This window comes from Branchiostoma floridae, chromosome 4 (genome assembly GCF_000003815.2).
Source record: "Branchiostoma floridae strain S238N-H82 chromosome 4, Bfl_VNyyK, whole genome shotgun sequence".
In the NCBI taxonomy this organism is placed as follows: domain Eukaryota; kingdom Metazoa; phylum Chordata; class Leptocardii; order Amphioxiformes; family Branchiostomatidae; genus Branchiostoma; species Branchiostoma floridae.
The window spans coordinates 9,594,559-9,621,952 of NC_049982.1; the positions used below are offsets into that span (position 1 = coordinate 9,594,559).

Here is a 27,394-nt window from a genome sequence, read left to right on the forward strand (position 1 = left end):
CTCGTACTTGTGACTCAGCTTCAGAATTTTCCTCGGTTGCCACCTGATCATCATCACTTTCCTGTGGTACTTTTCCAAGTCTCCTCTTAAGCTTTTCTCTTTTGATGTCTGCAAGAGTTTTTATCTGAATCTGAGGTTGACCCTTCATGTCTTGTTCTTCAGTTTCTGTCTGGTGTGTTGTACCAAGTCTACCCATCAGTCTTTCCTTCCTAATGTCTGCTAAAGATTTCACTTCAATCTGTCCCACTTCCTGAGACATAACTTGTTCATCCTCTTCTTCTAAGTCTTGTTGTCTGGCTCGTTGCTGAGACTTATTTCCAAGCCGACTCATTAGTTTTCCTCTCCTGAGTTCCTCTTCTTCCAAGTCTTGTCCAGATTGTTGCAGAGACTTATTTCCAAGTCGACTCAGAAGATTTCCTCTCCTGATTTCCTCTTCTTCCAAGTCTTGTTGTCCAGATTGTTGTTGAGACATATTTCCAAGACGACTCAGAAGTTTTCCTCTCCTGATTTCTGCCAGACTTTTCACCTGGACCTGTCTGGTTGGTGAGAGTTTAGATGAGTTCTGGGTTTCTCCTGGCTGCATCTGCATCCTTTCTCTTCTGATCTCCTGGAGAGTCTTGATTTTGACCCCACCCTCCTGTTGTACGTGACTTGTCTCCATTTCTTCTGTAAGGTGGAATTAAGATGATGACATGAACTATACAGAACAAACAATACAGAAAAACAGTTGCAATTTGGCAACTTTAAAACTTTTTTGGAAAATCATTTTCTCACCATGTTCAGAAGAGATGACTTTCCTGGTTGTCAAGACGACACCCCTGAGTGCAGCACCTGTCATTGGCTGCTTCCGTGGTGACCCATGCTCAGATGACTCATCCGAAGAGTGGGCTAAAACGACAAAACACAAATGTGAGCCTCGAGGCCTCTGAAATCTTTTGTTCCTATCCATAAATCAAAACTTCCAACACCTGTGCTGGGAGACTACTGACCTTTAAGTAATTGGGAAAGTTCTGATAAAAGAGCAAAGTCCATACTACAGTATGCTTCCAAACTGCAGGTAAAATTTTGTTGAGTACCTTCCTCAAAAGGGTTGATGACCACCGGTGCGACCTGTGGTGTGGTCACCTGTGCAGGACTGGCCACACCTACAGGCTTGTCTGCTGTCTGTACTCTCTGTAACACAGCTGGTGATGGAACAGCTGAAGGTAGCGCACCAGCTGAAGGCAGATTTGGCAAAAAGAAGAAAAATTAGAATCCATTCCAAATCACAATGAGGGTTTTTAGACAATAATTGTATAAAAGAATATCTAAGCCCCAACAGTTATAATTAAAAAAAAATTGACATGGAAATTTGAATCTATTTGAATTCTTTTTCATACTTTGGAAACATTTTGAAAGAGACCCACAATTTGAAATGAAAGAGGCACAAAAAATCTCTTTTTTTACAATAATTTTCAAACATAAACCAGAAAACATCCTGGAGGAGAATGTCAATGCCCATGAATGATTGATTGATATGTATTTTACCAGAGTAATTTCCTAATGAAGTGGCTACATGTACAGTGGAAACCAGCTATTTGCAATACGCTTTATCGCAAAAATCGGTTAGTTGCAAAGAATTCTGAAATCCAAAACCATTTCCCATTGGCGCCATTGTATACAGCACCCCATATTTGCAAAGCACAAATCGGCTAATCGGGAAAAAAAATCAAGTTACAACGCATAATAATCCAGAAATATGCCAAACAAATCACCAGAATCAGCAGGAATGAACCAAAATTTTCCCGTATAAAGACATCAGATCGCCAAAAGTATGGAAACTGTCTGTTTTGAGTCCCAAAAGGGCGCGATGTCTATTCAATTCACGTCGCTAGCGCGCGGCCCGGCGGATACCGCAGGGAATCATGGGATACTACACATGACGCTGCGTCCGCCATCTTTGTTTTCATGATGGAAATGTTTTGAAAATGACGCTGTCGGCTGTTGCAAAATTTCAGTGTAATCTGTGGACATCGTAACTGGAAAATTTGTAGATATGAAGATTAACAGTTTATTTATGCGCTAGTCATGAGTATTTTTGCGTAGTACATAAAGTTTGTCTGAAAACCAAGAGCGTTTTCGTCCTACAACGTAGCGATGTTTTTCGTCCGTGTGTATCACATGTCGACAAATCTTACGTAGTAAGCGCTTACGCGCGCGTGCACTGTACCTTTGATCAGTTCTCTATTAATCAAAACACTTGTTTATTTGGCAAATTTAGAATACGTTTGCATATGTACCTCGTTTTTTTTCGGTAGCTTAACGTGTTTTAGCAGTGTCAATTTCTTTGTTTTCTTCAAGCCGATACTATAGACGAGATTCGTTCTTCGACACTAAAATGTCATAACAATATCACCGATAAAAGATAAATTTGCCACCGAAAGTGGCTAATAAGTATATTTATGGAGTTTAATTAAATTATGGACATGATTATTTGTGGTAGAAGTGATTGTGTTTGTATTCTTTGTGTCAATGCGTGCGATGCGTTTACCGATGCCCCCCTCCCCCATCCCCACTCGGGTCATTTCGAGCAACATCTTTTAATCGGGAACGCCGGTTAGTCGGGAAAATTCAGCTGGCAAATGGCCTTCCCTAATAAGCGGCTTCCACTGTACTACCACATACCTGTATGAGTGGGCATGGTGAAGCCAGCTTCCTTAGGTCTGGGTTTGGAGTGGTGAAACACACAGTGTGGCTTCAGACAGCCGCTGGGCTGTGTCTCCCAGTAACACTGGATGTTACTGCGGTCCTTCTACAAAAGGAAAGGTACACAAACTTAGTTTCAGTGGTAAATTGGACAGGGATGTCCCTGGCTGCCATAATCATGCTATTGTAAATTATACTTGCTTTCTGTCCACGAAACTTTCTAAACACTTAGATGCCAAATCTGTCGACTACGGTCAGTCGTTAGTTTTCATTAACCTGAGTACTTTTCATGATATGAGGTGAGAAGCAATTCTAATGATCACATGACATACAACTAAGCTATAACATGGACACAACTTATGCAGTGTATATGACAACACAGAGTCCAGTGCGTGTACCGTGATGCTCATGTGTCTGAACTTGCAGTCCGGTCGGTAACACATCCCCTGCTCCCATTGTGAACACGTGATCTCGTTCCCCAGCGCCGCCTCGCAGTGTCGGAACGGGCACGTCACACCCTGGGAAACAACAACATTACATGGTGACCTCAACTTAACAGGAGAAAATACAAAATAAATCATCTTTGTCAAGCATCAGGTCACACTAGAACTAACTCTCTATGCTCTTTACCTCCCATCTCGCAGAGGACGTAGACATGGGCACCAACTAACCACTTTTCTAAACTACAGTGCATCCAACAACTCCTGGAAGACTACTAGCATAATGGCAAGCTTACTCCAAAACAGATCAGTCATCTTGCCAACAACAAAGGGACTGGAATAAACTAGTTATAGTTGCTGTTGGTCAAGGCAAAGACTAGTGCATTATAACAAAGAGAGCATCCTACCTTTCCACATGTGGAGTAGTAGAAGTAGTAGCAGTCGTCTCCTGTCAAAGCCATGGTCAGGGATAACACTGCTGTCTGCTGGGGGAGAAACATGGACCCAAAGATGTTCTAGTGTGCGACATGGTTCATACTATAGCACATAGCATTATAACATTACAATGGGAAGAACCTCCCCTCTTATGCAAGGCTAAACTGTCGCACAGATACTGACACATGTTGACCAAAAATTATTCATTTTCCATAGTAAATAGATCTATCATCTAATCCATGTTGAACCAAAATTGTTCATTTTCCTGCCTTTGAGCATTATAAAGAGTGATGTAAATATGCACTTGTGGCGCAGTGCCTAGGCATGTGATTGTGAAATAAACTCCATTATTCATAACACTCAAGTGACATGCACTAAAGTTTGTGTGGCTAATTACTTACTAGTTAGGTTCATAAAAAAAACAACTGTACCTCTGTGCTGAAGAAGTCCTTCCAGCTGAAATGAAATGTGCCTGAGTGATTAGATCTTCATTCCACGACGTCTGCTTGCAAGATGACAAAGCACACTTTGTTTGTATCCTGTTCTTGTCTCGTAACTGTCCTGTCTTCCAGCCACAGATTACAGCTTCTTCTTAGAATACAAGTCCTGAGTGAGAACTTCCTTGTTGGAATAGTGAATGATTTTGTTTAGTCCGCAAGATGATACACATATCCTTCTGGCTGGATAATTTCTCAGTCCCTGCTGAAAAAACAATGGCCAAGTTGTTTTCCTGTCCATCTGAATCTGCCGCACCAGAATCAGCTGCTCAGCTCAGTTCATTCAGAACTGTGCAATCAGAAGTGTTTGTTACTCTTGCCATTGTTTTATTGGCTGGAGTTGTTGCTTCTTTGTGCAGGAACCAAGTGCAACATCTTATAACACAAGTCCGACGATATCTCCAACTTCCAAAAATTTGCATCTGCATGTGATCGAGTGCAGGGTGCTAAGGGCCACGCTGAAACCGTAAAGCCTGTTGCATCTTCTTTGTGATGTCAAAATTGCATTCTGTAGTTTCAGGACTTTTTTCTTCTTCAATTCTTTTTTCTTGCCAATAGTGATCATGAATTCGGGAGTTGAAAAATTTCGAAAGTGTCGTCAAAATCCAAAGCAAATTAGACACAGTTGGTCCACATTTCTTTGCAGGTAAAGAAAAGATATGCTGAAAGTTTGTGAGGAGCAAATTTGAAGAATTGCCAATCATAACATGACACATAATCCCTGGAAAACAGACTTTAGCCAGGGCCAGCAGGGAATTTGTTCCCTCCCATCAAACCCAGAAAAGCGATGATACCAAAACAATGCTGGACACAGATGAGAATGTAGAAAATGGAAAAACTTCAAAAAGAAAATCAAATGCTTTACTTTCAACAAGCACAAAAGGCTCCAATTTTCCAAGTATAGCATCCATTCTGTTACAGGCTCATCTAACCGTAAACCAAAATACGAATATCACAATGTATCACACTACCGTTGACAACTGTGACAAAACTTAGTACCGTAGAAGTTTTCCACAAGACAATGTCTTCAGAAGCTGTTTTTATGTGCATGTTGTCCCTAAACACCTGACTTATTCAACCCATTGTGGACAAGTTACTGAAGACATAAAAGAAGACAAAACGACGAAGCCTCAAATTCAAATGGATGACTCATAGCTGAAGGTCAGTTGCAACAAATTATGATGTCCTTGGTTGCCATAATCATGCTGTGATTTTCACAAAATTTGACAAATACAAAAACATACTTCCAAAATTATATTATACATCCTCAATCTTCATTACAAGTTGAAAGACTGGCGTTTTCATCCCAATTTCTTCTCTTTTTTTGCACATTGAAATAAACTCGCCAGTATTTCACATGCAGATCGTGACTGCAGGAAATCAAACACGACAAGCAGAACTAGACATGTTTCCAGCATGGCGACAAGGAACAGAAAACGAAACACAACATCTAAAACCATTGACGGGGTTACAGACGTCTTACATTTTACATAACACGACTAGATCGTTACGCGTATGCTGTGTTCGTTACGTATCCAGATTTTGCTGACAGGAAATATTCTTAAGGGGGAGGGGGGCACCCACCACAGATTTTATAACTGGTTCACAACAGACCTCGTTACGGACCGTTTTCCGACCACTTCTGCCGCACCTCGGGAGAGGCTGGGCATGCTTACTATCTTGTACGAGACACAAGATCGGACAGATAAAATTTCACGATGAAAGGCGTAAAATACTCCGCTATCAGTTAGGTTATTTCCTGACATGCTCGCTCTGAACCTATTGTTCAGCCTCGTCTTACAAATCGCGAGATTGAAATCGCCAATTTGACTAACTTTATGAGATTTCCAGCTAATTTGCATGTTACCTGGCTAGCTTGAGACCTTCCTGGACACAATGGTCAGTGTTTAAATCGCGACCGCGACGGAATTTATCCTAGATGTTGAAATAACCTGGTTGAAAAAAAAACTGGAAAGACGGCAAACATGTCCGCCCAGAGTGACGCACTAAATAGTCTCACATCACAGTTTTCCCTGACGTCATCAATCGATGGCGATGAGTAAGTAACAGCGTCATCGCTGAAATAGTGCCAGTGAGTGCTGTAAGAATCAATCGCTGTTTCGAGTTTGTAATATGACAAAAGTCGTATCGTCGCTTTGTAGGAGAATTATTGCACTGACTTCAGTCTGCATGAATCAACATATAACCGAACTGCGGTAGGAGATAAACAAGCAATGTAAATTTTTGCAAAAACAAGCATGGGGCGAGCTACTAGTATTTCTCCGGGTGTTGCAGTCAAACGCCGAATTGGGCCCCTTTGCAGCAAAGGATGAATTCATTTTCCCCTAAACAATCCTAAAAAAACTTTGCTTGAAGGTTGCAGTTCAAAATATTTTCGCCAGATGGGGCAATGGCGAGATGTGGACCATGATCAATATTGGGTGGTACTGAAAGGCCTTCCTTTGACGGCGGTGATACTTGAGAGGACAAGATATACTTGATTTTAGTCAGGCTAAAGATATACACGCAGTGTATATGAAAAAAGACAGCATTAACACGTGTAAGGGTGTATTTCCTGATCCTTAACATACATGTATTTATATTTTAATGATCATTGACCAGTCAATGGTGATATTAGTGCAAAGCACATTTGTAAAGGATGCACTTAACTCAATAGCTGTCAAGCAAATTCCCAAGACATGCTTTATCATTTTCCCAGCCTATACACTTGCTAGAAAAGGTACATAACTGTAGTATGCTAGTTTTGAAATCCCAAAGTGTGGATAACATTGATTTAGCCTGTGTTTACACAAGCTCTCGCTGGCTGGGCTTAATGACTCCCTCCCCATGGTAGGGCCGGCCGCTAGGGGCGCGATTTTAGTCAGGCTAACATTGATTGAGGCACTGGTCTTGTGGGGACTGCCCTGGTGAACACTATGAAGGACAAAAGGTACTGCAAAAATTTCATCTCTACTTCTATTAATCTGGATGAACCATGATGATGATGAAAGATTGGCGATGGCAACACTACTTTACTGTCATACTATATAAACAATTTTTCTCAACTGAGAACTGTGAACGGAAAAAGAGAAACACACTTTACAAAAGTGGTCAATGCATCTCTGCCTTTATTGCAATATTATTACAAAAGTATAATTCCAGTGTCAAGAGGTCACGAGATGCTAACACTGTACATAGTATCACCATCCAAATTCTTTATCCTACCTACCGTATAGAGGAAACTATGTACAAAACCGTGTACAAAACTACCATAATGATATAGAAAACCTTGTACCAGTCACTGTACTCAGTGAGTAGCCAGAGCTGTGGTTGTCAGTGTTGTCTGCTGCACCTTTGTCTTCAGCCACCTAAGATATGACTGATCCATCCCAGGTAAGATATCATGGCAAGAGGAATATCAATGTTTTGAAGGTCTAGTTCTATCTCCTCCCAAGTGTATAACAAATGATTTGTAAATAATTTTGGTAACCCCTCCCAATACAATCCTTTTGTATGTATATGTATTCAATTTAAATGTCAAAAACTGGGCAAACAGAATTGATGTGTAATGCACAGTTTGTCTGAAGTTCTGAAGTCCACCATGTGAAGTGTTCTATTGCTATGGTTAGGCAGCCTGTCTGTCAAGGTCTCCCACCACGTTTTTTACTCCACGTGGAAAATTTTCTTTCAGCATTGTTGATCATCTCTGTCAGATGGTCTGTCAACTGTGGGACAAAAGGGAACAAATTTAAAAGGCTACTTACAATTTCTTTTAATAAGACTTTGCAATATACAATATGACATAAAATTCTGGTAAATTGCAGATAGAAAAAAAACATATTTAGTGTAATTTAAGAACAACAGAGACAAATCTAACATTTGTCTCACATTTGTGGGTAGATGTTGACTTCTCAGCTTGTCCTGGAACGGCTGCATTTTTGTGGTCTGGAATCTCCTGAGCGTCTCCCTCATCCTGACCACCTTCTCCTCCAGCGCGGGTGTGGTGACGGGGAAACACTGCCAGAAGTGGCGCAGGAGCTCTGCTAGGGCCGCGTACAGGGAGTGTAGCTCATCCTGCAGGTCCTTGGGGATCAGCTCTGAAACAGGGAAAGGGTAACCATCAAGAGAAATTTGTATTAAAAGGACATCTTATCTTGATAAACTCCACACAAAGAACCTTGATGCCCTTTTACTCCATAAACTTGACCCTGACACAACAAAATGTCACAAAACTGATCACAAAATACCAAAACTCAAAGACCGTAAATCTGACATGGTTTCTGAATACATATACATGTAAGATGAAAAAAAGTCCAACCTTTCAAGCTCTGCTGCATGCCCGCCTGCATGAGGACCCCTCCTGGTGATAACTCAGCTGTGACGGAGGCAGCCAGACTGCTCGGGAGAACCTGTAGATACAGGACAGTATGGTCATCTGGCAGCAGCAATATAATATGGTGATACACCTTTAGAAACTGTGTGAGTCACATGCCTCTCAGGTGACATGACAGTATAATGGGTAGTACTTTTTGATTGAGACTTTGGTAAATTCAATTGCTTTTATGTCTACTTTCCTATGATGTGCAGAGGTTTGCTTGCTGATTCTAACAAAAGACATTTCCGAATGTTTTCATGACATTCCACTGACTCACATTTGGTAAGTCTGCCTGGTATCCCCCTATCTCCTGTTTAACCTGTTGTGTAGCCCGATGGATGTCCTGACTGGTGGTGTACTCCCCCTGCTGTATAGCGGATGGTCCCTGGAGGTACCTGTCAGCCCCCGTCAGGGACAGGGGAGGGGCGGAGGTTGCCGTGGACTCCCCCAGGTCTTCATATGATATTGCATCTCTTAGTCTTGCCTGGAATGCAGACAAAAATATTCTATTAAATATTACAACATTCAACAGTAAAATCTGCAGTTTAAAAAAAAGCTGCAAGGGAGACTACCTTATGTTCACCCTGAATGGTAAAACAATCCTTAAACAATTGCTGGATCTATTTATGAGTTTTGCCAACATGCTATCATGACATAGCCTCAATAGATTCACAAAACACTTTGACACCTTTTGTGTCATCTTGTCCACAAACTTACAAATGAATACTGAAAAAAAAACTAACACCTTGTCAGGGATGACCATAAACTACAATGACACATTAGACAAAGTTATGTTTCAATGTTTGTCTGTAATTCTGACCTTTTTTGATGGTGGTCCTAGGGCTAGGGACTGTGACCACACACTGGAGTTACTGTTGTCTCCTGAACCACCTAAACCTAATGATAAGATGTCTTCTTCTGAGGACCTGAAAAGGTAGAATTAAAGGTCAACAGTCTTGCAATATATGTGTAGTTGTACAAATACCACAGTAGAGTGGTGGTAGTTATTGAATTATTTTTACCATCTACATTGACAGATGAAAGCTCATGATGAAAATAAGTTTGAAATCAGGTATGATAAACAGTATGAAAAATTTCATTTATTCATTCATCATAGCCTTTGCACTCTATTGCTAGAAGGATATGAATGATGAAATAAACCATTTGCCCCAGATCCCTCCAAGTGCTAGGTGTGTTTTGTACCTTTTATTCCTACAAGCCTCCAGCACCATGGTGCTGTGGTAGTTAAACCTCCTGATGATAGCCTGGTTCACTGAGTGTTTGGGGGCAGTGCTGGTATCTGCTGACTTATTGCCATATCCCTGTGAAGAAAAACATCTGTATGAGACACTACAGTCAGGAAGTCTGTAATGCTAACGAAGTAGGTAAGTGCTGAACACAACATTTGCCTGACTTACATCCTGAAATGTCAAATATTTTGTGTAGAGATTTATTTTCTATAGTAGAGCCATTAAAATGCCATCTATTTCCATTCATTTATTCAATCATTTACAGTACTACATTGTACAGTAGGTTATTTAACGCGATTCTTACCTCATCTTTAACAAGAGATGTTTCATCTAAAGATTCCAAGTCCAGGAATGAATCCTTGACCTTATCCTGTATGATCTTGTGTAAATCTGAGACAAGATGAAGATTACAATCAACAAACAACCAGAACATCAGAACAACAAAAAACAACAAATAAGATGAACTGTGGCAGTATTACATGAAGTATGTAACAAGTTGGGGAGCCTTGGCTTCCAAAAAAATCTCATCTAGACAGGAATGATTCCATCCACTTTACAGAGGAAACAAAATTGGCAGCACTTTTTCAGCTGCATCCTTGATGACACAATAGATGTCAGCTGTCTATAGTAAATTTGTAATTTATACAAATAAGATTCTTAAAAAATTCAACTACAGACCAATTGCAAGCCACTCACCTTTCTCATCGTTCTTTGCACAGTCAGAAAACAGGTCCTTGCCATGGTTGATCCTGTCCCTGTGGAAATAGTGAGACTGGAAAAACCTCGTCCAGAACTCCTTCTCACTCAGGTTGTGGGGCACATTTTCAGCATGGGTTTTCTTCACTGTTCACAACAGAATTGCATAGAATCATGATTAAAAACACAAACTTAGACCCATGGTATTGATGAGAATAATTTTCTTCACTTTGTCTTTCATTTTGCTTTCTGAATGGCAAGCACCCTTAAAAAATTATTACTTCAATTTGTCTTGCAATCATTATAGGCAGTGCAGAGCAATCCTATGATGAAAGACTTCTCCAACACCCCTCTATTCATCAACACTTCATTGACCACTCCTGAGTAAAAGTGACTGACCTGCAGGGTATGTTTTGAAGATAGAGGCTATGATGTCAGCTGTGAGGTTGTACTTAATGCCATTACAGCCGTCACTCTGGGGTCGGATGTCAGCCTGAGGGAAACATGATTAGGGAAGATGAGAGACGGGTGGGAGCAAACTTCTGAGTCAGAGATGAAGACAGAAAGAAGAGTGGCTAGTCAGAAAAAACAAGCATAAAAGCATAGAGATTTTTAAAAAATCTACAGAAAGAGAGAAAAAGAAAATGGAAGAAAGAATTCAAAGATACCACAATGATTTCAACATGGTTTGTATTCCTCACTCATAAATCCAGATCGATTTAATGGAAAAAAAACTCACCAAGAATGATGCAGATACTCCAATATCCTGACTCCCTTTGGGTGCATTTGACTGTTTTGTCTGCCAATAAAGAAAGATAAGATAAGGCCGACTCCTTATAATTCTGTAGAACACAGGTTTATCACTTTTTGCAAACAAAAACATGCAACAATATATATCACACACCATGGTACAACAATGTAACATGTACCTGTGCCCTGTTGGTCCAGAACTCCTCTGCTGTGATTACTCCACTGACAACTAAGTCTTTGTACAATTGAAACAGCTGTGGGTCTTCCTGTAGAAGTCTGAAACACAGGAATGTAAAGACAATTGATGAAAAAAAAGTTTCCAGTTCTTTCCATTTGCAATGGTTGTACATTCTAGTAGTAGACATATTTGCTGTTTGATTTTCCTTAAGCAATATTGGATGTACATTATACACATAAAGTTAAGTATGTGTTGTTTCAATTTTTGTATGCTTGTTAATCTACAACCACTCCTAACCTGTTCTTCTCCTCCAGTTCCTTGTTGACCTGACTTTTAAACCTGGGCAGCAGCTGTTGTAGCAGCTCCTTCACAGCATCCCGATCCTTCAGCTGTTCAGGGTTCCCCTCCGGGTTGTTGAAGTGGAAGTTACACGTGTCCCCTGTGTGCAGAACCAGCTGTAACTGGATCTTAGCTTTTCCTTCTGGGCTGATCTTCTGAGCTGTGGGAAGATGATGATTTGTGTAAGGTCAATGTTTGCTTATTACAATTTATATGTAAAACTGACATGATGTACAACAGGTGGAAAATAAGATCTAATACATACACTTTGATTAAGTTGAGTCTACTGACACAATGTTCCTCTCAATAACATTTTTTCACTTGTGTAGTGAAAGGATATTCCTGTCAATAATTTTTTTCCACCTCAAACTATTGTCAATAAGAATTTTCTTGCACAATTGACAAGGTGTAAGTCTTTTCAGTTTTCTTGCATTATTGACATGAACTGTTGTGCTCCACGTGGTGGGACTGCGTAGCTCAATGACAGAGAGGTTGCGAGTTCGAATCTGGCTGCCGTGTTACCGATCTTGTGCCCTTGGGAAAGGCACTTTACACGGCTTTCCTCACTTTACTCAGGTGAAAATGAGTACCTAGCTTCGGCTAGGGCCGTCCCTCGGATAGGACGTTAAATGGAGGTCCCGTGTATGGGGAGAGCCACACCCCATGCACGTTAAAGAACCCCCACACGTGCGATGGTGCGGTGTGCGTTGGTGCAAATCTTTCTGTCGGAAGTTGGTGATTCATTTCAAATCACCAGGATGGAGGCCTGGCGAACCTCTGTCTTGTATCAGCCACACGGTGATTAACATCATTCACCCGGATGGAAGACCTGGCGCATCCTCGTCTTGTAATTTGCCAGCGAAAGGTGGTATAACCCCGTCGTGTGTAAACATGTGCGAACATGTGTGATGACGTCGACCGATTATGATGATGTTGTGCTCTGATTATGTAAGTTAACATTCAGCATGTAGTTGATCATCTTAATGATGAGTAATTAACGTTGCCGATATATTCCATCTCAAGACTGTCACATCAATATGCCTCAAATCAAAATCCCACATAAACTTTCATAATGAGGGGTAGTCAGAGAGAGATTATAAATAACACAACAAAGCAGCGCAGTTTCATTTCAATATTGAAATGGAGACTTGTAACATAATTTTGTGAAAACTTTTGGAAAATTGAGGGATAAGCAAATTATGTCCAACAGAGTATAAAGGCACAAACAAACAAACAGAAAATATCTAACGGTACTCGTATGGCCACTAATTTTTTTTTGTTGTTGTTAATTTCAGGTGTAATTCAGATTGTTGGGGGTGGAAACACAGTTTAGTTTTACAGTTTCACTTATATAGATCTACAAAATTGTCCAACCGAAGACTGATATCTGGGTTTAAAAGTTGCGGGTGAGTTAGCCTAGCCGCTTACATCGGATATCTGCATAGTTGTGGCTGACTCCCAGCCGCTCGCCGGCACTGTTGGCGCTCCACGCAAGCCTTTCCCCCATCAGGAACAGCGTCCCTTCGACTTTCTTGTGTCGCACGTGGCTTACCATCAACAACACGTCTTCTGAACGAGACATTTTGCTTCAGTGCGCGTTAAAATAAGTATAAATACAGCAGCGATACAAGTTTTGACACTTTAGGCGGCCATCTTGGAAATATTGATGATAATTTCCTGTCGTAAAACGGTAAACACGTTGTGGTGAACTTTCGGGGTTTACGACACTACCAGGGCACGCTAATGGGAATTTTACGACGGTACCGCAAAACAATGTTTCCTCAGCAACCAGTGACAACAAAGCAAAGATGGCGGAAGGTGGGTTTGCTTTTTCTTGGCTCTTACAATTTGACTCAAATTCGTGCGTTTTAGTCACGGGTTTCAACAGTATTGGAGTCAAGTTCAACAAATGTATACCAACCTCAAATTCGGAGACAGAAATCTGAAGGTTTCATTGTAGATTTATGGAAAATGAGCAATTATTCGTCGAAACGTTTATCAAGATTTTTGGGAGGGGCAACGCGATGCATATTTATGCTATCTTTATGACCTTTGTTTATGCTCTGTTGGCATGGAATACGAATGTGCAAATCTTTTTCCCTTGGTCATTTAATGTGGTATGCTAACGAGTCACAATGGTACGTTTCAAATTATATGTTTCTTACGAACTTTTTTTTCTGTCACATTTACAGCAACGGCCCAAAAGATGGAAAAAATCTCCTTCGGCACAACCATGGACAGGAAACTGTTCCCCATCAACTGTGCTCCCACGCGATTCGGCAATGAACTTTCTCCACTCAGAGGAGCTCCTCACAGAGGACCAGGTTGTTATGACAATGAAGAGGTAAGTGCCAAGACGCAGAAATTGTTTCCTCTATTAATACGGTCCATCGCATTCAGATAACGTTGGACATAATTACAGAATGTCCTTGTCAATAACAATGCTTTGCCCTACTGATAAGATGCTCCTGTCAGTAGCCATGCTGTTGAGATTTTGTTCAGAATAGCAAACTTTGAATGTTTCATAGTGCTGTTTAACAATTCTTCAGTTTCTCTGTTTTGTTGGCAAATCGTAATTTCTTATGACATAATTCAATTTCATGTTACATCATCATTCATTGAGATTTTGCATGTCTCAATTTTCTGCTTTTTTTCACAACCAGGTCAGCAACATGGTCTACAACATTGAAAAATTCCCCATCTGTACCAAGAAAGGATACTCCCTGGGCGCACGCACAGACCCCAGGTTCAGGAAAGTTCACACGGTAAGTCAGAGACAAATGTTGCTTGAAATTTTGTATTTTTAATGTAGATAGCCTTTTCTACTGTTCCTATACCTTATGAATGTGTATGGGGGTATGTAAAGGAAGAGCTTAACATGTGTTTAATGAGAACTGACAACTGACATCAATCACACAATCTTGTTTTCCCTTCCAGCTCATCACGCCCAGTCCTGTGGCCTACCAGACCACGTGGACGGAACTCAGGAGCTTCCAACCAGCCTTTAAGCCCTTTGAAGTCGGGGCAAACAGATTCAGGGAGATCAAGCTAGATCCACTCATAAATCCTGGGTAAGATTGATTGCCCTGAAATTATGCCATACAATAAGTGGTGATTTTGGCCTAACTCTAGTCCCAATTACATAAAAAGATTGAAATAAAATGCAGCATACTTTCTTTGCACAAAATTGAATGCTTGACAACTTTTTTTGCACAAGAATGAACGCTTGAGTTTTTGAAGATGGTATACGTTTACAGTTTCAGCTTGTTTACCTATGTCAATATTGTTTTTCTCAGGCCTGGGACATATGAGCATGATATCAAGAGAAACCGTCAAGTGTCATGGCCAAGCCAGTTTGGCGCACCTATCCATCCCATCCAGCCAACCCCGGAGAAAAGAACACTGAAGACAGAGGTAAGCTTACTTTTCATTTTCTCAGGCATGTCTTCTATTGTACTGTAATTTATTTCTTTGTTTTCTTAGAGAAGTCACCTCCATTTTTCACACCCTTCTCATAAAGCATTCCATCTGTTCCCACTGAAGCTTTATTTTGCTACATTGATACAATTCCCTTTACGTTTGGCACAAGTCAAAAAACATGGTCTTTACTACCAATTGATATCTATATCTGCTACTGTCTTTGAACAATAACACCATTATGTTCACATGTTATTTGAGATAGTTGCTTGTGACCTTGTTGCTAAAATGTTTTCCTTTGTTTTGCAGCTCCTGAGTGACAAGGAGTTCAGGAAACACAAGAACCGAGTGGCATACCTGAGCCTATACTGGGATTGACCCCCTCTGCTCCATCCTTTAAATATGTACAGTATCGCAGTATAAGCCACAGAAAATTAATGGTCACCGCGCCCTTTTGTGTCACTTCCAGATAAGACACATTATGTATTGGATAAAGCACCACCCTGTTTTGTTCAGGAAGGGATAATGACAAGTTATTTTTAAAAAAGAGAGATTTTAAAAACAAAGAATAAAAATATGACTGCAATTAATGGTGGCACCCTTATCATGGTTGTGATTTTACTACTGAAAAATGGATTGAGATTATTTGGACAGGAAACAGAACAAAACTGAAGTCATGTTTTTGTTAATTTTATTATATTTTATGCAGTCAGATGGAATCAGTTTGAAGGGAGGAAAACCTTATTGGTTATATATACATGTAATACTGCAGTATTCAGCAGTACATTTGTTTTGTTGTCTTCCATGTGAACGTACTGAAAGCGTTATTTTACACATTTTTGTTGCCAATATTATAGCTCTCACATGGTCCTGAAAATAAAATTTTTCTGGTGAGAACATATGTAAATAAAACAACAATACCAAGAACTCATTGTCTACGTCTGTTTGATATCAGTATATCATGAGATTACTGGCTGTCTTAGATCTGATGAAAGCTCCTTGATTGCACAGGTACAATGTATACATTTGTATACATGTCCTTTTTACAGCTGGACACATGTTGCAGTACTGCCCCTGTGCAGATGTCGACAAAACTGCATGAATTGCACACTGTCATTGCACCAGTGGTAATTCAATATAAATCCTTGTTTTCACATAATTAAAACAGTAGAATTAAAATAATAACATATACAACAATTTTATAGCCCATTAATCCCAAACTTTCTTGACAGTTAAGAAGTCTTAAATCAATACTAGATATTCTATGGCTTTGTCAAAGAATTAAATTCTTCAATTTCTATTAAAAGCACCTTTCTGGACATTGCTTTTGTCCACACTTCAACATTTTGCATCAACCTGGCACAGGCTTTTGATTTCACAGTTATTACTGTTTTTCTCATATCATGGAAAAGTACAACATATCACTTGAAAAACATATTGCTGATATGGCATAGATAGCAAATACTAATAATTGGCCAGTAGAGACTGCCATTTTATTATTCACTATATCAATTGTCAACTTTGTGGATACATAAACTAACACTCATGATGGAGATGTTATCATTTAGCTTTGCTGAGATCCAGGGGTGTTGACACACGGAAGATCTGGGGCAGCATGTTACTGAACTGGTGGAACATCTCATCTGAAATACCCTGTAGATACAAAATCACGACAAGTATAAGTACAAGTAACAGTCATACAACATGGGTGGTTGAAAAATTACTTGAAATTACACTTAAAAGGCACAATATCATCACCAGCAGAATTGCGCTATCTGTATCATTGTTGTGACTTCTATTAAACAAACAAACTGACCTCAGGTACCATGAACTGTATAGTTCTGGACTCTGTGCCTCCCCAAGATGCCATCTCCATCATGAACCCTGTAATCACAACATGGTCATGTTGAAAAACCCACTCTCAAAGAACACTCAAATTTCTATTAATCATAAAAATAATGAACAATTGATACACATTTTTGGGATACATTGTCAAGAGATTTCTACACAAAATTGGCAATGAATACTGGGGAGTCCTTAGTATAGGAAGACAAATGCATACAAGGTATATGCAGTAGTCAATGAAGTACCTTTAATACACTTGAAGATGAGCTCGGCTCTTTTCAAACACCACTGCACTGTCATCTCCTGTAAATACAGACCCAAGAGAAGTAAGATGGCAGATTCTCTGCTAAGAGGAATTAAGGAGATACAATGTACAACCTCTGTACACATGCTTTCAAAACTGATATATCAAAATTCAACAAAGGCCAAGATACATACCTCTCCCATCTCATGCACCAGTAGGAGTGGAACGGTCAAGGTCAGTATGTCATGTCGACAGGCGACCTTGAGGATGCTGCGCAGCCCCAGGATGGTCGGGTTACGAGCGTTAATGTTGGTGGAGCGTAGGGAATCATCCGCCACCAAGTGGAACACTACATGCACCTCAGCTAGGTTGGAATGCCTGGTGATGTAGAAATCCCCTAGAAACATGGATGAATGACATAGAATGTAAGACAGAGAACTTATTACCTAGTAACTGCATGCAAACAATGGTGTAATACTTCCATACTTGTACGAGTGTGCACAAAATAAAGTAAAAGAATAGATTAATGGTCGAATGATTGTAGTAAGTAAAGAGTAAATCCCTTACCTGCCTGTAACCTGTTGAGATCTGAGAATGACTTGCTCTTGGATTTCTCACTGTCTGCACTGCCATTGCTGCCATTCTCTTCTGTTGAAACAAACAAATTTATACTAAGCACATTGGGACCAATATCAGCAGTAACAATGCGAAATTCTTTTTAAAAGTCAGTCCAGTCACCGTTGATATACTGTATCCTGTCCAATGAGATGTCATAGCCAATCTGCCCTGGGACATTTGTCAACAATCACTGCACCCACCCCCAGCACTGCACTGGCAACCCGACAAAGGAAAAAGAAAACGGTGAGGAACAAAATTAACTTGGACCTTGGCAAATTGGGAATTAACCTGCTTACTGCCCAATGTGTCACTAGGTACGGGAGGATCTAAGTATAAGTAAGTAATACCCCCTCCAGAAGTAGGTACAAGCAGGACCACACCTTCCTCCTCCCTGGCAGCCTGCCGTGCCAGCCTGCAGCTGTTGGCCCTCACCAGGTCCTCCTGGATACTGCTGAACTGGTCCTGCAGGGCCGGGAAGTGGAAATCTGTGGACTGCTGACAGGCCGAGGAAAAATCTGCACACAAAAAAGGAAATAAGTTTCTTTTGGTATGACATTTCTATTGCCCTTGTTTAGTTTGAAAACAATGCCAAATGCCACAATCAGTTCTTGTAATGATATAACCCTGGCCTTACATGAAGGGTGTCATAGGTCTCTATTTTCTGTCTGTACCTCTCTTAATGCCAGTGTAGGCATTGACTCTGTTGTCCACGAGCAGCACCAGACCACACAGTGTGTTGGAGTAGAGGGACAGGGCAGTCTGTAGGCGCTGGGGCTTGGTACCACTGTACAGGACACAGGAAAGCAAAAATGTACACCTGCTCTTTCTTTAGCAACTTTATGGCTATTGTTGTTAGAGACACTATCTTCATGATAACTTTAGGCAAGTTTGTAAAAACATTTGTAACCATTTATCATGAATGGCAAAAGCTACTTTGGAAGCTGGTATTTAAGATTCAGGAGGATGCCTAAATGTAACTATATGTATAGATGCCTTACCCAATTTTGTTAGGTTTGTGTCGACACAGGTCCAGCGGATGGGCCCGCATCAGCCGGATGTTGTGCATGGTCTTCATTTGGGCTCCTGTAAAAAAAATTGGATACTAGCTAGGAACAGGGTGTTTATCCATTGCTGGAAAGGAACTTTGAATCAGTGGCAAAAAGGAGCTTTGAGTTTGAAAAAGGTCTAATGCATTTAAACTGTAACTTATATTTGAATATGATAAAATACCACTGTTGCTTTGAATGATTTATTCAGATGAGTGATACTCCTTACCCAGATGTATAGTGAAGCTTTCCTCCAGCCTAGGCTGCTCCTCTGGCTCATTGTTATCATCTACACCCTTGTCTACAGCATCTGACATGGCACGGATACGCTGGCTGTGGGGAAAATGTAGTAAAGAACATTTAGAAGTCAGCAGCACTTAGGATGACAAATTCAAAAAGCGTCTCTTTCCTATAAATAAAAAATACTATTGCTAGCATCAAACAGGAACTTACAGAGATAACTCTAAATACAACGGAAATTACATGGAACTAAACCTTCACCACACAGCTCCTTCTGGTTTTAGTTTGTTGAGATCGAGTTAGAGGGAATGGTTCTCCTTTTCCCAACTTGAGTTTTACTTGACAGATACTTGGAGAATGCATACATGGTTATCCTGTTCCTGACTTGGTACTGAGTTAGATACTGATTTCATAGATACTGAGTTAGAAGAGGCATACACGGTTGTGCTGTTCCCTGACCTGAGGTATTAGTTTATGGAATCCAATGCGTACATTCTATCTGGTGGTTTTAGTTCATAGATATTGAGTTAGGAGATGCTTATATACATGGTTGTCCTGTTCCCGTTGCTGTGCTCCATGTCCTGGTGAACCTGCTTTACCCACTCCCTGTACTCATCACGCTGTGTCTTCTGTAGGTTACACACCTCATGGTCCCACTGCACCTCCAGTTTCTGTACATAAAAAAACAAAAAAAAACAAAAAATGGTACCTTTTAGTCAGGGACTACTCAACCATGCTAACAAACCCTGGTTATCATGTAGCACCAACTCAAAAGGAACTGCCAAAATCTTAGTCATACTTTCCTAAATATGGCACAGGTAGAAATTTAGAGTGCTTATAAATAAATACAGTTTATTTTCTAGTCTGCAAACTTTGCTTTATCAGAAGTATGACAGTCAACATAATTACATATCTAAGCACAACATCATTTGAACCAAACTTGCCTGTGTGCTGTCAAAGTGCTTCTGTGCGAGGGTGTTGACCTGCTCATCTGTGTGGGTGACCCCGAGGCCCTGCATGGCTGACTCCATCTCCTGGTGCTGTCTGTAGGGGGTAGGGCAAAAAATGAAATGTTGGATTGGGTTGGAGAATATCTAGACAAAGTACTAGTAGCTAGGAACAAACGCTTGTATTAAACCTGTGAACAACAAGTTGAACTTTTTTTCCTTCACAACCTAATCATAATTATACCTTCCATTCTCTCTTTCTCTAAATCCACTCTGACTCATGCTATTATTATTATGCTATGGTCTGAGCACAGCAAAATAAAATCATACTGTACAATAAGATGGCAAGAGTTTGAACCCACTTGTCTTCCAGATTTTTCCTGGCGTTCTCCCTGTGGTTGATGACATCACCGTTAGCGACAGCGTAGGTGTGCTCCAGGTTCAGCAGTGTCTCCAGGGCCGAGGAGTGGATCAGGGCGTGGTACATCATGGCGAACTGGTGGTCCTTGTTCGCTGCCTCAGGGTCACTGTATCTTGTGCACTCCTGGGGTAACAGGGGTAAGACTACTAGTTTGACTTTAAGGAGGATGGTCTTTGATAATTTTTACTTTATTAATCACCAAATGAGTGAAGTATTCTTGATGGTGTGTGATGTCTGTCTGTTTGTTTCTGACCTGATTTAAGTAAGTTAAGTGGGTAAAGTCTACTCTCCAAACAGAGGTTGGGGGGAAAAATCGTGACCTTTTCAATTTTTTCCCCACAAACGCCGGTGGAAAAAAAAATTGATGACAGGAAAAGGTCACGATTTTTCCCACTAACCTCTGCTTGGAGAGTAGGTGAAGTCTGCAATTTCTCATTTTTTTCCATAATCATTGGAGGAGGAGGAATACATAATAAAAAGGTCTTCATGACTTACCCTGGTAAATGCGTGAGCCCAGCTTTCTGCTTTGTCCTCAGCTGACTTTCCCCCAGAATCCAAGGCTCTGAGGGAGCTCTCAGCATTCTCATCCTGCAGCTTGGAAGTCTCCACTGCAATGAATTCTTCCAACTGTTGAAGGAGGTCTAGAAACATGAGACATGGTTCTTATAAGCTTAAGTCAGATAATACAGTTTTGCTTTCAGCTCCACAGTACTATTCTGTCAATAATGCAAACAATTCTCATTAACAGGAACATCCTGTTAATACACCTTATTGACAGGAACATCTTACCAATAATGCAATAACATTTGTTACTGACAGGAACATCCTCTGAACAGTGCACCACTTTCTTCTTGACAGTAAAATCCCATCAATAGTGCAAAAACTCTAATTGGCAGGAACATCCTGTCAATAGTGCAACACATTTCAATGACAAGAAAATTATTTCAGTACACTGTGCAAAATCAAATACATGTCTTATTCAGTTATTGACAAGAATATGCTGTAATTTTTTTTGCACTATTTACTTACAGCCTGTAAATAGTGCAAAAAAAATCTTGGTGACAGGATTGTTAATTCAAACCTATGTCTTACACAAATGTACAAAACCCGGTTCTTAATATCACAGGTGTTAAGTTTTTATCACGTATCATTACCATCCTCCACATAACACGGCAGGTTGTGTGCGGCAACTAGTCTCCCTCTCAGGTCTCGCGCTGAACACTCCGGAGGAAGCCGCAGGGGAACCGTCAGGCAAGACTTCAGGCTCCCATTCTTAAACTGGAACACAAAATCCTTCTCCACACAGCCCGACATCGCTCTTAAGTCCGGTTTACTTCCTCAAGACGAAGAAACAGTCCTGAGAAACAGGAAAGTCTTTCCTCAGCTGGAGTTCCTTTGCTAAGCTGACAGTTAAAGCATGTGATTTGTAGACACTGATTCGTTCAAATTTTGCACCCTCGAAGAAGTAAGTAAGTCATTATTTTGCACAAAAAGCAGCTTAGTTAGTGACGCAATCTACCATTTGTTTTAGATAGCATGTACTATCTAGTATGTACCTTTTTTATTCCAAAATGTTTTTTATTTAATGTGTAATTTTATATTCGAATCTCTGGACGAATTACTTGCTCGTTTTATGTAGCGTAGGGGTCAACCCACAGGTCACCCAGCTTAGTTGTACTGGAAGGTTGGCTTGGGTGCCATAGTTGTTTTGATGTCCAAACTCTCACGTTTATGTCCGTTTTGAGGCAATAGAATTAAGGTTTGACGTCTACAATGGCAGAATCAAGACGTTCGGGAAGGTAGGTCGCCATGGAATTAACGCAGAAGGGAGATTCTGTCGTTGAGTAACAGTTGTCATGAGCGCCACAGTGATTTTTTTTTTATGAACGTTTCTTGTCGTCAGAGCAGAAAATTATGTTGTTTTTTCAGTCGTTTTACCCCTCTCAATGGCTTCCCACGAATGCATTGCTTTGCCAGAGTATATTTGTTTTTATGTGGTATGGTACTGTCTGCTGATTTGGGGGAAGCGTTTTCAAGCGTAAACAATTTGATTTTAACCACCTAGCTTGTGCAAGCGCTAATGTCAACTTGGGCGGATTAGATTAGGGCACACTGACTGGAACCTTGTAATATATGGTTAGCTGTGATGCAATTGACCTTGGCAAATCACAGGATACAAAGTCTTCATCGTCGTTGAAGTCGTTACATTTCCAAGATTATCACACTACATGATTTGTAAGTAAAATGCTGTGTTTTATCCCCGCAGGGCTCACAGGAAGGTGGACTACAGTAAATTTGGAGGCAATGATGAGGAGAACGACAGTGAAGGTAAACATTAACATCCTGTTCAGCACCCAAAAATCATAACAGCAATCATAGTATTTGGACATATGATCTACTGATCAAGGGATTTGTATTTCAGGTCATGCTAGGTGTTTGGTAACATTTGTTTTATACTTGGCATCATGTGTGGCTCAGAATCTACAGCTCCTGAGTTAATACACGCATGACAAGTCTACCTTTACCTTCTGTCAGTACTGTGTACGTGTACTATGTACTGTTAATATAACTTACTTGAGTGCAGTGCCACATTGTTCCCTTGTCCCACACGTACTCTGAAGTTCTAATTCCAACCACTATCCAACACAGATGACTTTGCAGACTTCAACCCACCTGCCAAGAAGAAGAAAATAGAACAGAAAGAAACAAAGAAGAAAGAGCCAGCAAAGAAAACATCTTCCAGCAAAACATCCGAGAAGATGAAGAAGGAACAGAGGTCAGACTGTTTTTATAATGAGTAACGTTATACATGTATTACTACATGTACTTCCCAATGTTAGAGTGGCTACTATGTAAGTTTTTCCACCACCAACAACCAAACAAAAGTATATGCCCTTATCCAACTTGTATGAATCAATTCTACAAGCAAATGAGTAAGACCAAATAACTACTACTAGTATATAGCTATCTGTAATCTTTGAAGGTGCTCAAAGAAATATTGGAACAGTAGAAGATGAGATGTTTTGACTTCCTTCAGACTCTCCCTGGAGGAGAAGCTGTACCAGAGAGACCTGGAGCTGGCTCTACAGCTGTCCCAACAGGACGCACCATCCTCCAGCCAACCAGAGTCCAGCGGTCAGTCAGAACTGGAACAGGCAGCTACCAAAGGTACGTTGTGCACTTGTTCTATACTTGGTCATTCTGATGTCTGAATGCTCTGTGCATGCAAATCCTTGTATCATCATTTCCAGCTGATGTTGTTTTTTACAGCTTTCATGATAGCAAAAGCCTGTCATGGTTTACCTCACTTCATGGGTGCCAGTATACTAGTATTGCACTGTCATTTTGACTTGTGACGCATGCTGGGAAATATAATGGCATCTACCATAATTGCTTGGGGGTGTTGATATTTCTTTATTCCTCAGTATTGCATGGAAGGAATGCTATACTTGTTCTCTTATCTTGAAAGTAAAATGGGTTCTATGTTTATGTTGGGAACAGAAGACTCCAGCGACATCGCCAGTGTCCCCACCCCCACACCCAGCACAGACTCTGCGGAGAGACCCGTGGAGACTCAGTCAGCTGACAGTGATGCGGAGGAGACTAACACCAGGAAGAAGAGACAGTCCAGGTTGAAGACTCAGCCAAAATCAACAAATAAAGAAAACGGAGGGAGAGACGAGGAATCCAGGGTAGAGGACATCGATGATGAGGAAGAGGTCCAGGATGGTATGTCTTTATCCATTTACTAGTATTAGATTTAAGTGAAAAGTACAAAAAATGTATGTGTGTTGAAAGAAATTCACAGGATTCAGCATTTGCAGGAGAAATGTCAAACACATCAAACATATTTTTTATTCATGGACAGCTTTAATCATCATCAACGAGGGTACATAGTTTTGTTTCCTAAAACCAAACTAAATACTTTCTTTAAGCATTGCTGTGTTTTAATAGTATGGTTAAAAATTTAAAACGTATTGCACAATTAAAACTTACCATATAAAGCCACCAGTATACACCCACGTACGTATGCATTTCTTACAAATTAGTTTTCAATCCCTCACAGCATCATCTGAGGAAGAAGACAGTGACTTTGACCCTGATGAAGACGACAGTGACTATGAAACCTCCAGGAAACGCCAGCAGAGCCGGCGGGGAAGAGGCAGGGGGAGGGGAGGGGCAACAGAGAAGAGACCACGACCAAAACCCAGATTGTCTGCTACAGGTAACAGTGGGGAGGGTTTTACTTTTACCTGAAACTTGATTAAGTAAATGACAGTGGTGGCACCTTAGTAGCCTTAGTGCCATCCTCTTCACTAATGTAGTACTGACTGTAACTGAGGTTCCCATACTTGCTCCTTCATAGTATTTTAAGGGGGTGAGTATGGAAGCCCCAGTAAACTAGACAAGACGGCACTGTGGTAGTATCATGGCACTTCATGTTATAAGTTGTGTATATATGATGTGATGTCATGCTTTGACTAATTGCTTAGCAAAGTGTGATGATAAGGGTTTGGATTTTGAATTTTGCCACTTCTTAAACCTGCTTTTTCTGATACTCTTTCCCAGTCACACCCATCAAGACCTTCAGTGGAAAGAGCGCCTCCCCACGCCCCCGGGGGAAGGGCCTAGGACGAGCCATTGTGGGTCTGAGCGCCGCCTTGTCGTACAACTCTGACGGTTCGTCTGGCCGGGACTCTCCGGACGTGTCCCACATGCTGCCGGCACGTAGCAGCAGTGGGGAGCTCATCATCAGGAAACCTAAATGGTGTCCTCCAGGTAGGGCTGTTATGTATCTGTATTCTGCCATTATCGGTCTAAAATGTATTGACGGCCTAATGTGGCTCTTTCAAGTATCAAAACTTTGAAAATCATGTATTAAAGCTCTTAATGTTCATATTTCAAAAGACATTTGTCAAATTATGTTAGTCATATAAGCTGCATCAATGGCAACTATAATCTACTGTTGTTCGTTAACTGTTCTTCTCCTTTGTTTCCCTCTCTTTAAAAAAGGAAAACTAGTATCGTAGTTCCTATATTTGACCACCTTGTTTCTGTAGGTCCGGCAGGTACCAGTAAGTCAGGAGGAGGGGTGGTCAGTAAGTCTCCAGGCCAGATCAGAGTAGGACTGTCCAAGAATCAGAAACTCAAACCACTTCACCCAGTCAGACCAGCATCCAACGGAGACTAGCAGTCCTGTCCCCAACTCTGATGTTGTAACAGCTTCCTTCACAGCCGCTCTACCTCGAGCTTTGGGCATTTCTTAAGGAAGGGATGTTTTGCTTACTCCCTCCTGACATACACACATGTTGGTTACAGTTACATGTATTATCGTATTCAAAAGTGAATTCTCTCCCTCCTTCCTACTCTATAACATTTTATGCCTGTGATGTCAACCGTTGAAACTTAGCTCTTACAAGACTTTATACCAGTACTGTTATGATGTGCACAACATTGCATGTTTCGAGCATTTACATTCCAACATGATTCTTTCACATGCATGAAGAAATACTAGTAAGCACCTTGTGAATGGCTCTACCTATAACTGCTACACCTTGGCTTTGAAACCTGGACTGAAGTTTGTCTGTGAAGATTTGTTACAGTATTATTTGTCATGTTTTAATTGGCAGCATTGTATGTATGAGCTAGTGTGAAAGTTAGGGGGATTATAACTTTGTTGTCGTTTTGACAAAATCTAGAATTCAGAACAAATTTTCTTTCTTATTTGCCAAAAGAGGTAGCCTGGGTGCCATTTGATTACTACTGGGCTCCCTACACAAGCTGCCCAGAAACAGGACAGTGAGTGGATGAGCCCCAGTAGTAATTGGATGGCAACTAGGCTAAAAAATAAGAAGAGAGATCCAGTAAGAAATTAAACTGATTTCTAAATGCCATGCTAGTTTCATATGAATGTTTTTTAGTAAAAGAAAGCTTTTAGAGCTTGGTAAAAGTGTCACAGTCATCATCAGTGACTTCCTTTGCATTTTAGAATGAATAGAACCCTTTGGTCACCTTTTCAGTACTCTTCTATGGCATTGGATATAACCTTGTGTATAGTCAATATGTAAAAGATTCTTTTGAAATGTTTTATACAAGAATTTTATACTAATCAGATAGCAGTTCCGAATACTATAGGTATTGAATAGTTTTCTTTGTTCATGATTTTCGGTAGCTATCCTCGGTGTAGTGCCAAATAGCACCAGGAAGTTAGACTAAGTGGTATGTACTTCTTCAAAGAGTAAATTCAGTGTATAGTTTTGCAATTCCACTTATCTTTTAGATACAAACAATTCTTAATTGTAGTTTGATACACACAACTTCTACCTGAGTGTTTGTGCTGTTCTGCCAAAGGGATGTTTCAATCCGCTCAATTTACAAAGAGCCAGTTAAGTAGTGGGCCTTTCTTGTGTATATACGCCCGTGATGTTACCAGAGACATGTATAATTATGTAGACGACACAGAGTCTAAGTACACTTTTTGTAGGTCTTGCACTGTAAAAATAGTACTGTATAATTATTGTTTTATTGCACGGAATAAAAGTATAGTAGGTGATATTTCTATTTGAGGTTTAATGCTTGACTGTTTTTCACTATGACCACATATACTTCCGGTGTGGCAAGTGCTGATTATTTTTATACATAGATGCTGTTCGTTGACCAGTTAGGATTATATGGACAATAAAGCATTATACATCAGTCTTGTATTGTTATTTCTGCACCCAAAACATTTTGCCCACCTTATTTGTAATTATAGTAAATTACAATATGTTAGGCAAAGACATTACTCAACCTTGTCTTGACTTCTAGTTTTTTTTTAATTTCCTATAGGACTATCTAAAATTTGTTTTCAACTCATTTCAATATGAATTCATAATTTTCAGTTATAAACCTGCTGATCAGATCTTAGTCAATGTCACTGATGAAACATCTGACCATATCCAAAATTATGTTATGTTGCAGAGAAAGCATTG

General features: G+C 40.4%; 5 protein-coding genes across 5 annotated transcripts in view; 2 read left to right on the plus strand and 3 right to left on the minus strand.

Moving 5' to 3' along the window:
- The window catches only part of LOC118413551 (zinc finger CCCH domain-containing protein 11A-like), a gene marked incomplete in the record, with an annotated part of 9,983 nt that extends 3,874 nt beyond the window's left edge, over positions 1 to 6,109 (minus strand). Inside the window, 8 exon segments of the mRNA XM_035817076.1 lie at positions 15 to 666; positions 775 to 888; positions 1,077 to 1,217; positions 2,665 to 2,791; positions 3,084 to 3,203; positions 3,533 to 3,607; positions 3,992 to 4,262; positions 5,925 to 6,109. Coding sequence (XP_035672969.1) covers positions 15 to 666; positions 775 to 888; positions 1,077 to 1,217; positions 2,665 to 2,791; positions 3,084 to 3,203; positions 3,533 to 3,586 — 1,208 coding nt within the window.
- A 1,058-nt stretch (positions 6,110 to 7,167) lies between these two features.
- On the minus strand, positions 7,168 to 13,339 carry LOC118414424 (general transcription factor IIH subunit 1-like). The gene is made up of 13 exons (XM_035818454.1): positions 13,074 to 13,339; positions 11,604 to 11,805; positions 11,308 to 11,404; positions 11,118 to 11,177; positions 10,778 to 10,871; positions 10,379 to 10,525; positions 9,987 to 10,072; positions 9,636 to 9,754; positions 9,253 to 9,358; positions 8,710 to 8,916; positions 8,376 to 8,466; positions 7,946 to 8,154; positions 7,168 to 7,782 (listed from the first exon to the last, which is right to left on the minus strand). The coding sequence occupies exons 1-13, from the start codon at positions 13,225 to 13,227 to the stop codon at positions 7,699 to 7,701; spliced, it is 1,656 nt and encodes a 551-aa protein (XP_035674347.1). The 5' UTR covers positions 13,228 to 13,339; the 3' UTR covers positions 7,168 to 7,698.
- Positions 13,340 to 13,444: 105 nt separating this feature from the next.
- On the plus strand, positions 13,445 to 16,487 carry LOC118414427 (protein pitchfork-like). The gene is made up of 6 exons (XM_035818457.1): positions 13,445 to 13,463; positions 13,838 to 13,989; positions 14,309 to 14,410; positions 14,583 to 14,716; positions 14,942 to 15,059; positions 15,372 to 16,487. Exons 1-6 carry the CDS (start codon positions 13,454 to 13,456, stop codon positions 15,438 to 15,440), a joined length of 585 nt encoding a protein of 194 aa, XP_035674350.1. The 5' UTR covers positions 13,445 to 13,453; the 3' UTR covers positions 15,441 to 16,487.
- On the minus strand, positions 15,737 to 21,832 carry LOC118414425 (protein C12orf4 homolog). Its single transcript, XM_035818455.1, has 14 exons — positions 21,578 to 21,832; positions 20,919 to 21,064; positions 20,365 to 20,546; positions 20,000 to 20,099; positions 19,602 to 19,726; positions 19,045 to 19,148; positions 18,768 to 18,852; positions 18,441 to 18,553; positions 18,150 to 18,284; positions 17,719 to 17,799; positions 17,346 to 17,548; positions 17,153 to 17,210; positions 16,879 to 16,946; positions 15,737 to 16,715 (listed from the first exon to the last, which is right to left on the minus strand). The coding sequence occupies exons 1-14, from the start codon at positions 21,735 to 21,737 to the stop codon at positions 16,623 to 16,625; spliced, it is 1,653 nt and encodes a 550-aa protein (XP_035674348.1). The 5' UTR covers positions 21,738 to 21,832; the 3' UTR covers positions 15,737 to 16,622.
- A 216-nt stretch (positions 21,833 to 22,048) lies between these two features.
- Positions 22,049 to 27,119, plus strand: LOC118414426 (RAD51-associated protein 1-like). The gene is made up of 8 exons (XM_035818456.1): positions 22,049 to 22,222; positions 22,690 to 22,751; positions 23,073 to 23,199; positions 23,461 to 23,591; positions 23,925 to 24,152; positions 24,490 to 24,648; positions 24,993 to 25,202; positions 25,484 to 27,119. Exons 1-8 carry the CDS (start codon positions 22,197 to 22,199, stop codon positions 25,612 to 25,614), a joined length of 1,074 nt encoding a protein of 357 aa, XP_035674349.1. The 5' UTR covers positions 22,049 to 22,196; the 3' UTR covers positions 25,615 to 27,119.
- The last annotated feature ends 275 nt before the right edge of the window (positions 27,120 to 27,394 follow it).

Coding starts and splice junctions, on each gene's coding strand:
- LOC118414425 (XM_035818455.1), bottom strand. CDS start 21,737: ATGTCGGGCTGTGTGGAGAAGGATTTTGTGTTCCAGTTTAAGAATGGG. Junction 18,554..18,767: donor CACAAACCTAACAAAATTGG/GTAAGGCATCTA, acceptor TGTCCTGTACAG/TGGTACCAAGCCCCAGCGCC. Junction 16,947..17,152: donor CATCTTCAAGTGTATTAAAG/GTACTTCATTGA, acceptor TTGTGATTACAG/GGTTCATGATGGAGATGGCA.
- LOC118414424 (XM_035818454.1), bottom strand. CDS start 13,227: ATGTCTCGTTCAGAAGACGTGTTGTTGATGGTAAGCCACGTGCGACAC. Junction 10,526..10,777: donor CTTCAAAACATACCCTGCAG/GTCAGTCACTTT, acceptor TGTTGTGAACAG/TGAAGAAAACCCATGCTGAA. Junction 10,073..10,378: donor TGCAAAGAACGATGAGAAAG/GTGAGTGGCTTG, acceptor ATCTTGTCTCAG/ATTTACACAAGATCATACAG.
- LOC118414427 (XM_035818457.1), top strand. Junction 13,990..14,308: donor GTTGTTATGACAATGAAGAG/GTAAGTGCCAAG, acceptor TTTCACAACCAG/GTCAGCAACATGGTCTACAA. Junction 14,411..14,582: donor GGTTCAGGAAAGTTCACACG/GTAAGTCAGAGA, acceptor TTTCCCTTCCAG/CTCATCACGCCCAGTCCTGT.
- LOC118414426 (XM_035818456.1), top strand. CDS start 22,197: ATGGCAGAATCAAGACGTTCGGGAAG. Junction 23,200..23,460: donor AAGATGAAGAAGGAACAGAG/GTCAGACTGTTT, acceptor GACTTCCTTCAG/ACTCTCCCTGGAGGAGAAGC. Junction 23,592..23,924: donor GGAACAGGCAGCTACCAAAG/GTACGTTGTGCA, acceptor TGTTGGGAACAG/AAGACTCCAGCGACATCGCC.